The sequence below is a fragment of the Balaenoptera borealis genome, assembly GCF_965194805.1.
Source record: "Balaenoptera borealis genome assembly, chromosome: 14".
NCBI lineage: Eukaryota > Metazoa > Chordata > Mammalia > Artiodactyla > Balaenopteridae > Balaenoptera > Balaenoptera borealis.
The window spans coordinates 23,383,300-23,394,310 of record NC_138875.1 but is presented as its reverse complement, the minus strand read 5'-3'; the positions used below and the strand labels follow the sequence as shown (position 1 = coordinate 23,394,310).

At 54.3% G+C, this 11,011-nt stretch overlaps 1 protein-coding gene across 2 annotated transcripts; it reads right to left on the bottom strand.

Moving 5' to 3' along the window:
• Window positions 1–5,219: 5,219 nt before the first annotated feature.
• Window positions 5,220–10,725, bottom strand: CXXC1 (CXXC finger protein 1). Of its 2 annotated transcripts, XM_082355417.1 has the most exons (15): window positions 10,533–10,723; window positions 9,639–9,757; window positions 9,437–9,537; window positions 8,882–9,117; window positions 8,615–8,791; window positions 8,177–8,203; window positions 7,855–8,100; window positions 7,581–7,688; window positions 7,264–7,448; window positions 6,766–6,973; window positions 6,579–6,689; window positions 6,402–6,451; window positions 6,215–6,311; window positions 5,757–5,909; window positions 5,220–5,662 (listed from the first exon to the last, which is right to left on the bottom strand). In XM_082355417.1, the coding sequence occupies exons 1-15, from the start codon at window positions 10,533–10,535 to the stop codon at window positions 5,516–5,518; spliced, it is 1,968 nt and encodes a 655-aa protein (XP_082211543.1). In that variant the 5' UTR covers window positions 10,536–10,723; the 3' UTR covers window positions 5,220–5,515. The 2 variants fall into 2 exon arrangements, with proteins under 2 accessions (XP_082211543.1, XP_082211544.1); XM_082355418.1 differs by lacking the exon at window positions 8,177–8,203 and having other exon boundaries at window positions 10,533–10,725.
• Between the last annotated feature and the right edge of the window lie 286 nt (window positions 10,726–11,011).

The following is an 11,011-nucleotide window of genomic DNA, read 5'->3' as shown; positions in this document are numbered from 1 at the left end:
TAAACAGCGACCCATAGGATATTACAGTCAGCAATTAGACTCAGTAGGAAAAGGACTTCCACCTTGTATGAGGGCTATTTCAGCAAAGGCTTTCTTATGTAAGGCTATTGGAGAAATAATAATGGGGGTCTCCTTTAATGATTTATGTCCCACACTCAGTCGAGTTTTTTCTAAACTCTCACCACACTCAGCACTATTCTGTAAGGTGACTAGCTTCTTATGAAGTATTGTTGCTTTCTGTACCTAACATTACCTTAGTTAAATGTAATAATCTTTTTTTTTTTTTTTAGTGTCCCTGGGTGGGCATGAACCGCAATGTAATAATCTTAACGCTGCAACTTTGCTTCCAGCACCACCGGAAGAAAACAACCACGACTGCATTTTACTAACAGATTATCTTCTTGTTCCAGGTATGATTTATAAGAAATTTCTATTGATAATGTTGATTTAATTAGGTTCACAGAAGGACCCTGTTTAAGGGATGAACAGGGACATTACTGAGCTGGATATGCAATAACATCCACAGTGGACATAAGAGAAAGCTCTTATTTACCAGAAACAAAGTCCGCACAGCAAGCCTAATGAATCGCCTCAACCCGAGCTTGTCAACCAGGCAAAGCCCGGATAGTACATATATATATACTGGCAGTTGTTATGCCTTTGGTGTGGCACACGACTTTGGAATGCTATGGAAACAAGGGTTTTTTAACCACTTCAGGGCAGCCTATGAAAAATGGAAACAGGTTGCAGAGTTCTTAACTGCAGGTTGTAGTTCTATACAACTGCCAAAACAGTTGACAAGTATTAAAGCACTGGGGCATCCCAAATCTAACATTAAGGAACCTAAAGGAAATTAGCTTGCTGACGCTGCAGACAAACAGAAAACTTTGAAAATTCATTCTGGGCTTCCCTGGTGGCGCAGTGGTTGAGAATCTGCCTGCTAATGCAGGGGACAGGGGTTCGAGCCCTGGTCTGGGAAGATCCCACATGTCGCGGAGCAACTAGGCCCGTGAGCCACAACTACTGAGCCTGCGCGTCTGGAGCCTGTGCTCCGCAACAAGAGAGGCCACGATAGTGAGAGGCCCGCGCACCGCGATGAAGAGTGGCCCCCGCTTGCCGCAGCTAGAGGAAACACTCGCACAGAAACGAAGACTCAACACAGCCAAAAATAAAAATAAATAAATAAATAACAATTAAAGGTGCTAATAATTAAAAAAAAAAATTCATCCTGTTCAGCTTTGAGAACTTCCATTGCTCTCTGTGAACCCTGCTAACCCAGTAAAAGATTTCCTTCCATAGGCTCAAGAAATCGCCACTAAAGAAGATAAACAGATGTGGCTACAAAAAGGGGGAATTTTTGAACCCATCACACAAATATGCTTTGGACCTGATTTTAAAAACTTATAGTGTCTGTTAGAGCACAATGGCTGTTACTCCAGCATGTATATTCTTTAACTCATTAGGCACCCGAAAGATGGTTTTATGGGGAAAACTATAATTTTGGAAACATTCTCCCATGGTGGCTCATAAAGTATGTACTCACTGTACTCTGTGTCCTAAATATAATCCCAGAAAACCACTTCATGGCGCACAAGGCCACATTCTTCTTCCTAAGGGACCCTTTGAGGTATGGCAATTGGACTTTGTCCAAATGCCACCACCTCGAGGATATAAATAATCTTGGTGATGATCTGTATGTTTTCACACTGGGTTGAAACTTTTCCCTGCAGGAGAGCAATGGGTATAACAGTAGATAAATCACTATTGGAAATAATAATTCCTGTTTGGGGAATTCCTTCTGAGTTACATAGTGACCAGGGACTCACTTTGCCAGACAAATAATTAAATCTATTTATGACATTTAGCCAATAATGCAGCATCTTTAATGCACTTATCACCCCCCTCCAATCTTCAGGATTGTTAGAAAGAATTAACAGCACTATCAAAACTCAACTGAGGGCTTCCCTGGTGGCGCAGTGGTTGGGAGTCAGCCTGCCAATGCAGGGGACACGGGTTCGAGCCCTGGTATGGGAAGATCCCACATGCCGCGGAGCAACTGGGCCCGTGAGCCACAACTACTGAGCCTGCGCGTCTGGAGCCTGTGCTCCACAACAAGAGAGGTCGCGATAGTGAGAGGCCCGCGCACCGTGATGAAGAGTGGCCCCCGCTCGCTGCAACTGGAGAAAGCCCTCGCACAGAAACGAAGACCCAACACAGCCAAAAATAAATAAATAAATAAATAAATAAATGTGTACCTTTCAAGGAAATAAAAAAAACAAAACAAAAAAAAACCTCAACTGACAAAACTCTCAGGGGCTTTTAATCTTTCATGGCCAGAAGCTCTCTCATTGGTGCTTCTCAGCCTTAGGTCCACTCCTTTTGGTAAGCATCAACTGTCTCCTTTTGAAATAACCGCTGGACGACCTATGTGCCCAGATGAAGGCATGTATGAACCAGCATTGCATAAGGGTGTGATATGTTGCATTATTGTCAGGGACTCGTTAAGGCACTTAAAGAAAATGAAAAGCTGGTAACATTCCTTTCACCGTGAGCTCCCAGGAGATGAAGACCTTATGGATCATGGACTGCAACCTGGAGACTTTGTCCATTGGAAAAGGCGTAAGTACAAGATGCTTTGCAGCTGCGTTGGAAAGGGCCATATCAGGTATTATTAACTAACCCCTGTGCTACAAAGCTCAGAGGAGTAAATTCCTGTGTTCCTATCTCTCATTTAAAAAAAAGGCTTCTGCTCCTAAATGGACCACGACCCCTGTTTCTGACATCTGACTTCGACTAAGACAAGCTTCACCAAGCTGGGATGAGAAGAAGTCGACAACAGTAGCAGACAGCTAACCCAAGAGTCCAGACCAGCCCTGAAAGACCCATCCCACTAGTTCAGTTGTACTGTTTACCAACTGCCTGTCTCTCTGTCAACATTGAGAGTTATTGTTTTGCTTCTGGCTATACTTTTGACCCAGTGTTTAGGATGGAAAGAAAATTCTTTAGTAAAGTTGTCACAGAGTATAGCTACTGGGGGCCATTTAACCGATTGTTGGACTTGCAACTTTGGATCACTTGCATCCTCAGGTTTTGTCTTCATATATGGCATTGGAATTGACCCACCTTCCCAAGAATGGGCACATAAATATCTTAAGAGCTGACAGGTAGAAGGTTTATGCTTATTGGGATGTTATGTTATCCCACTGTCTATATAAAAGAGACAGATAAAACTCCTTTCTCTCTCCATTACAGAAGAGATCAATGTTATTAGGATACCAAGATACCTGGTAGCAAAGTCTTTTGAGAATCTTGATTCCTAGTGAAGGAGTATATGTAAAGAGAGATATGGTCATAAATCTATCAGCCACCCGCTGGTCAAACAGCCGAAGAGACTACAAAAAGCATTGCAGCACAAGAGACATCCCTCAATTCCTTAACCTAAGTAGTATTGGATAATAGTTACCTTCGATATTCTTTTCTTTTTCTAATCTTTTTGTTTGTTTGTTTGGCCTCACCACTTGCAGGATCTTAGTTCCCTGACCAGGGATCGAACCCGTGCCCCCTGCAGTGGAAGCACGGAGTCCTGACTACTGGACCACCAGGGAATTCCCTACCTTTGATTTTCTACTGGCTAAACAAGGAGTTGAGCTATTGCTCACACTACTTGATGCACCTATAGCAATACCTCTGCAGAAGTAGAGATGCTCCTAGATAAAATTTTTAAAAGGCAAAATGGTTATGACATTAAAAAAAAAAAAAGACCCTTTTAATGATCTGTTTAGTTGGCTCTCTTCAGGATTAGGTAATTTTTTTTGCTCTGTTTTACAGATGATTATTATTTTCACTGTATGTATTATTATCCTTTTCCTGGCTATCAAGCTACGCATGGTGTGTATCACTGCTTGCTTAAATTCTACGGCTAAAAGTACACGTACAATGTTTGTGCAACAAGTCAATATGATTGATAACATGTATAGCCTATAAAATGTTTCCCTGTCACTATATACCTGTGTCAGCCACTTCTATTTAAATGACTGTTGACAACTCCAAGCCTCTGCCTAATATTCAACAATATCCACTTCAACTAGAGGTGCTGACCAGAATAAGACCTATGTTGATGAAAAATTAATCAACAGTCAATCTAAAGGAGAAATAGAGAATTCTATTCGAGCCAACCTGAGGATTAGAACCACAGAGTTGTTCAGAAAACTCTGAGGACTATTCTGCCTGTTAGAAGTTATATACATTTTTGAGACAAAGGGTCATACATTAAAATGACACACTGACATCTTACATAAAGTTCACCAAAGATACATAGTCCAGATCTGCACATAGGAAGCAGCACCAGGTCACCATGACCCCTTATAAAATTAGGAAAGAATTAAGAATTTTATCGTCTAAGGAGTTACATTGCTGGCGTCGAGAAGGAAAAAATTGATCTTTATGGTTGAGCAGACATTCCTGCCTTTGAGGAGGTCTGGTTAATGTATAATGCAGATGCACATTGCCCATTGGGGAGGGCCCAATACGGGTAGGGAGCATGTTATGCTTAAATTTTCTTATCCTGCCTTAAAACATAAGCTCTCCCCCAGGGCTATTGTGTCCTGTTCTCTCTTCCCCGCTGGAGTCACTAGAGCGTCTAGGGACAAGTCATGCCTGGCGATGGCCAGAGCTTCTTCCACTAGGGGAGGGCTGGTGCTGCTCTGCAGGTAAACAGGAGGCCCGTGAGGGTGGGTCCATGCTGGAAAGGTAGTGTTGTGTGGCTGACTGCACCTGACAACGAGAGAACAGGCTGGTGTTCCCGACACAAACCCAGTGGGCTCCTGCTGTACACGCGTCCCGAGAGAGGGGTTTCTGGGGAAAGAGGAGGGCCTTGTGTCCATCATTTCATACAACTCTGGTCTGGACACCATCAATAAGAGTAAACAAGAAAATTCCTGCTCACACAGGAATGATGAATCAGCCATACACGCACTGAGCACTGACTGTATACCCACTGTCACACAATGAGAGCACAGGCTGACAGTGTAGGTCCCTGGACTCTCCCTCAGCGCCTCATATCCCCACAGACCAAGGCGGAGCCTGCAGAGCACAGAGTGGGCGCCGACTGGATGTGTGCAGCCTACACCTGTACTGCAGCCTCCCCGGGGTACAGGTGTGCCACTCTAGGAGCGCAGGAACGCAGTTGCAACGGAAAAAAGTTTGGAGACCGTCCATAGTTAGCTTTCTTGCTTCATCAAAATTTTATTAACAAAACCAGAGTGGGGGAGGCAAGGGTGCGCAGACTCCGCAGCCCCTCCCAGGCACAGAGAACGGAGAGGCAGAGAAACAGACAAGGACGTGAGGAAGTTCCCAGGCCCTATGGTAAGGGCAAACAGGCGGTCAAACGGTGGACGGGCGCAGGACGAAACTCAGGGACCGTGGGAGGAACATGAATGGCAGACCAGACAAATGTGGGCTCCGGGGCCGCTCCCGCCCGCGGCGCAGGGCGGGAGGGTGTCTGGACCGCTGGGGCTCAGCGGTCGGCACTGGAGCGCAGGTCGGTTGTGAGCGGGTCGTGCTGGATGGTTTGATGCAGCATCAGGGCCAGTAAGCCCGCCCGGTTGGTCATGGCGGTGCGGACGTTGCGCTCCTGCTCAAACAGCTCGTCCAGCTTGTACCACTGCCGGGGGGGGGGCGGGCCAGGAGGAGCCGTGAGAAGGGGCTCCCGGAGCTCGCCGCCCCGCCGCCCCGCCGCATCCGCCGCCGAGACCTACCACGCGCACGCGCTCCAGGTCCACCTCGGCACGCCGCAGCTTCTCCCAGCAGTAGTGGCGGTTGCACTGGCGCTTGGGCAGGCGGCAGAAGTCACCCGTGAGCTCGAAGACGTCACGTACAAGGGGGCACCCGCATACCTCGTCAGCTGGCACCTGCAGGGAGACCGGGGGTGGCCGTGAGTGCGGGGTGGTGAGGCAGGAAGGAGGACAGGAACTGGGGGGGGGGGGACTGGGAAGGAATGGAGGGGGAGGAGGAGAGGAGGAAGGTGGGGGGAGGGAGGAGTAGGCGGTGATGCAACAGGAAAAAGAAGAGGCATGAAGGGCGAGGAGGCAGGGCAAGTGGGAGCTGTGGAAGTGGGCCAGCAGGAAACAGGGAAGCGGGAGAGGGAGGAACGGAGAAATGTGGCCCGGGGGGAAGGGAGGGGGACAGAATGGGGAGAGCTGAGGGAAAAGCTTACTTTGGGGTCCCGTGAGTGCTCGGGGCACAGCACCTGTAGCCGCTTGCAGTATGTCTTGCTCTGAGGATTGTAGACGTCGCAGAAGAGTCGTGTGGCCCTGGGGGGTGTGGAGCAGAGAAGGTAGCAGAGGAAGCGGAGGGTGGCGCCCAGGCCCGGCCCCGCTAACCCCCGCAGCGCCCACACTCACCCCTCGATGCGGGTCGGGTACATGGACCCAAAGGACGTCTGGCTTTCGTACTGGAGGGGTGAGCACAAACGGAGGGACTGTGGATGTGCGCCGCATGCCCTCGCGAGACGGCACCCCCACCCCCAGGGACCCACCGATGTCCCCACACCGTCCGCCCCCTCAGGCCGACACCCTGACCTTGGCGTAGCAGCGCTCCATGTGGCGCAAGGCAACACGTGGGTTGATGGGGTGCCCGCAGGAGACGCAGAAGATCTGCAGGTCCGTGTCATCGCTGTCACCCTCATTGCTCTGCAAGGGGTGGGGGGGACGATGAGGCCAGGCGGGAGCAGGTACTGGGCCCTGCGCCGCCGCCGCGCCCGCTCACCTCCTCGTCCTCGCGCACAGCCTGCTGTTTGGCCCGCAGGATAATGGCCTCGAGCTCGTGGAATCGGCGCTCCATTTCCTGAAGGCGGGTGCGGGCGCTCTGCTGCTCCCGGCGGATGCGTTCGAGCAGCTTCTTGCCGTGCTCCTCAGCAATGCAGGGGCTCTGCTGCCACTGCTGGATGCGCTGGGGGAGGATCTCATAGATGCGGCTGCAAGGAGGCAGTGAATTGGGTGAGCAGAGAAGGAGGCAAGGCAGTAAGATGAGCGGTGTGATCCAAGGGCGCAGAGCAGATGGGTGACTCAATGGTGAAAGGATAAGTAACCAGGTGACTGAAGGGCAGATGGCTGGGCGGACAGACGGACGGACGGGGGAGCAGGTGGATGGCCCGGTGGGTGCCTGGTTGACCGAATGGTGACTGACTGGCAGACACACAGAGGGCTCTGGTCATGCCCCACCCCGTACCCCCTGACTCCCCTGAACCTTCCAGCAATGACTCACTTGGCTGCCAGCTTCATGCCGCAGTCGTCTGAGCAATACTTGGAGCCGGGCTGGGCAGCGCGCACACAGCCAGGGCCCAGGCACTGCGGCAGTGACGCAGAGTCCTTGGCGTCAGCGCGCTCTGGGTGTTTCCATTTGTCCTTGTGCTTCTGCTTCTGCCGATGCCGCTTGTATCTTTCTTCCTTCTGTGGGACAAGACGGGCCAGGGCAGGGCGCAGCTGAAGTCAGCCCCGGACCCCTGTTTCCCCCTGCACCCCAGCCCTTCAGCCCCTGACCTTTGCCCTCCCTCCCCACATCCACTGCACCCTCTCGGTCACCTTCTTCTCAGACTTCTTCTCCCGACGCTTCACGTGCTTCACTTTCACTGCCCTCTTCCGCAGCGCAGGGTCCAGGAACGGGGACTCCTCCGTGTCACTCATCCAGGGCTGCGAGTGAGGCATACGCTGATTCGCCTGCTCCACTCGTGACTTCCCCACCACCTGCTCGGTCCCCACGTCAGACTTCCATACCCTCTGCCTCCTCCCTCCTCATTAGGGACACTCTGCTTCTGTAACCTCTACCCTTCCACCATGGGACGCTCTGTCCGCTCACCAGGCCATGGTCATCAAAGGCCCCTGCACAGAAGTCCTGGTACAGGTCAGGGTCCAGTGGGAGGTCCTCGTCGGAGAGCGGCTCGGGTGTAGCCGTAGCCTCAGGCGGCTCCTTGACTGCTGCTGATGCCACTGCCCCCTCGTCCTCGCGGATGCGCCCCAGCTTCTGCGATGGCTGTGGCTGCTGCTGCGTGGGCAGTGGCCGGCGAGGCCTTGGCAGGGACTCTGAGGGCGTCACCGGCGAGAGCTGCGGGGCAGAATCTCAGGACTGGCCCTGACCGCCCTGCCCGCAGGCCCCGCCCGCCCTGGGGGGCTGGACTCACCGAGGAAGGGAAGTACTTGTACGATTCCTGTGCCGGCAGGAGGAAGGCCCAGGTCAGCCCCAGGTGGATGGAGGGGGCCCTGCCCTAGCCCTTCCCACAAGTGCCCGACTCCACCAACGAGCCCCGCCTCGCCTCCCTAGACACACCAGCGCCCCCCGCCCCCCATCGCCAGGACATGCTCGGCCCTGCCCCAGCTGCGCTGATGTGTCTGACCACCTAGAGACGCCTGGCCCTACCCTGCGCATCTGGGGTTGGGGGCTCCCCCGCTAGCCCAGCACATCTGGTCACGCCCCGCTCGTCCTAACCAGCCAGGTCCCTCCCCACCTGTCCGTATGCGATTAGGTTCCACCCCACCCGGCCCACCCATCCTAGCCTCAATCAGCTCTTCCCAGACATCCTGGCCGCCCCCCGACCCCGCCCAGCTCTGCCCATGCTCACCCGGGCCCGAAGCTGGCACTGACGCAGCCGGCACTTCTGCCGGATCTTGTTGGGGCCCCCAAACTTCTTCATGTCTCGGCAGAAGTCACAGTGGCCACAGTCCTCGGTGCGCCGGCAGGCCTCACACTCGCCACACATACGGGCTGACCGTTTGATCTGCTGCTGCTGCTGGTGATGCTAGCGAGAGGCGCCCGCAACAGAGCTCAGGAACCGCGCAGGGCCTGAGACGGCATCACCTCCCCTAGCCCAGCCACCGCGGCCACTCACCTGGCTGGGCGTGGCCACCAGGGGCTGTGGAGAGGATTTGTGGGGCGAAGCAGAGCCCCGAGCAAGCATGGCCCCAACCCCTGTCCCTGACCCCGCCCGGCGCTGCAGGTCCAGGTCCGGGGCAGGCCTCCTGCGCCCTCCACCCTCATCCCGGGGCTCACTGCCGTCTCGCTCAGTGCTGTCCCGCTCCCGTGACTTCTTGTGCCGATAGCGGATCTCCAGCTTGGGGTCCTTCTCTGCGGGGTAGAGGGTGGAGCCAGCGTGGGTTGGCACCGGGGGACGTGGATGGCCCCAGAACACTTTCTTCCTCTTCTCTCCTCTTCGGTCCCGCCCGCCTGCCCTGTCTCCCTGCTGCAGGGCAGAGCTGTCCCTTCCGGTGGAACTTTCTACCACAGCTCACGACGGAGCCTCCATTCCGGCTTAGCACTGACCAGCAATCACTCTGCCCACAGACGCAGATCACTGCTCCCCGTGAGCCGCCCTCCCATGAAGGCGCCTCCGCCTCCTCCTCCTCGGAAGCCCCAGCTGCCTGCCCGCTCCACTCCGGCCCCTCACCTCGGCACTCCCGGCAGTACCACTCCCGGATGGCCTTGGCCATCTTCTCAGTGATCCGGATGCAGTCCCCATGAAACCACTCATTGCAGTTGTCACAGCCGCTGCGGAGGGTGGGGCGAGTGAGGGAGATGTGAGGGGCCGGACCCATCGGCCTCTCCCCACCCGGCCGGCTGTCCATCCCGCCCACCGCTCCCCGGCTCACATCATGAAGCAGTTGATGTCTGGTTTGCGGCAGATGCAGTAGATGGGCGCGTTTTCCCCGTTCTCTGACTTGCTGTCCTCCCCGGCATCTGGAGGCTCTGGGTCCGACGCCTCCGCCTCCTGTGGGAGCCCCCATCATGGCTCCTTAGAGGACCCCCATCATGACGCCTCACCCCTCCAGTACAGCTCCATCACGGCTCGCCACAGACCTCAACAGTCCGCCAACAGACTTCCCACCACGGCTCCTCCTACATCTCTCCATCATAGTCCGCACAGACCCCCCCCCCCATCACTCACCGCTGACACCCCCTTACCCTGCTTATAAACCGCCGTCACTCTGCCTCAGACCTTCCAATCGCTTACCCCACTGACACCCCGTCACTCTATTCACCCACAGAGCTAGTTTCTGCTCGTTACAAACACCGCATCACGCCCCCGTCATGGCTCCTCACAGACCCCCATCACCGGCCCGCACAGACAGCACGCTTCCCCTCAGATCCTCCGTTACTAACCTCACAGACAGCCCCGCCCCCCTAGATCCCCCGATACACTCATCACGGCTCACTCCACACTGCCCAGTACAACTCTTCGCAAACCCCTCACCACTCGGCACAAAGAATCCCCCATTCGGACCCCCAAGGAACTACCACTAAACTTCCATTACGGACCCCCATAATGGCTCATCACGTAACTCCCAGATGGTTCACACACGAGTAAAAAAACCTGACCGTCAGACCCCCTATCATTCTAAAGCTCGAAACAGCCCCCCGCCCCATTCTGCCCACTGACTCCCGTTATGGTTCACCACAAACCCCCATGCGTCTGCCGATGGACACCCCCATTTCTTACCCCACTGACCTCTACCGCCGACTCCCTCCTGGGACCTCGTACTCACCATCTCTCCGCTCCCAGCGCACCCCTTCACGAACCCCGCCAGCGACCCGCGAACCTACACAGACCCCCTCCGCGGCGTCCCCGGCCGTTGCAAAGGCGCCTATAAGCACTTCCGCTTTTCGACGCTCCTCCCAGTCGCCGTACTCCTATTGCGCAGGCCCAGTGCGTCGGCTCCGCGACACACAAGTCGGTCGCCCGCCTAGAGGTCCGACAGTCTCTCAGGCGCCGCCATCTTGACTACTGAGACCGTACGGCGGCGAGTCCATATATTCTCAGGAAACATGGCCATGCCTTTATATTTCTGGAGGCCTCCATCTTGGAGTCTGATTCCGTAAGATGGCGTAGTCCGTACGTTCACTGGCAACACATGGCAGCGTCCTAATCGGCTTCCGAGAGGGCGCCGCCATCTTGGCGGTCGATTCCGGCGCCAGCAGCTGGTACTGCCAAGATGTTCACAGGGAAAGGGGCTCGCTTTAGGAA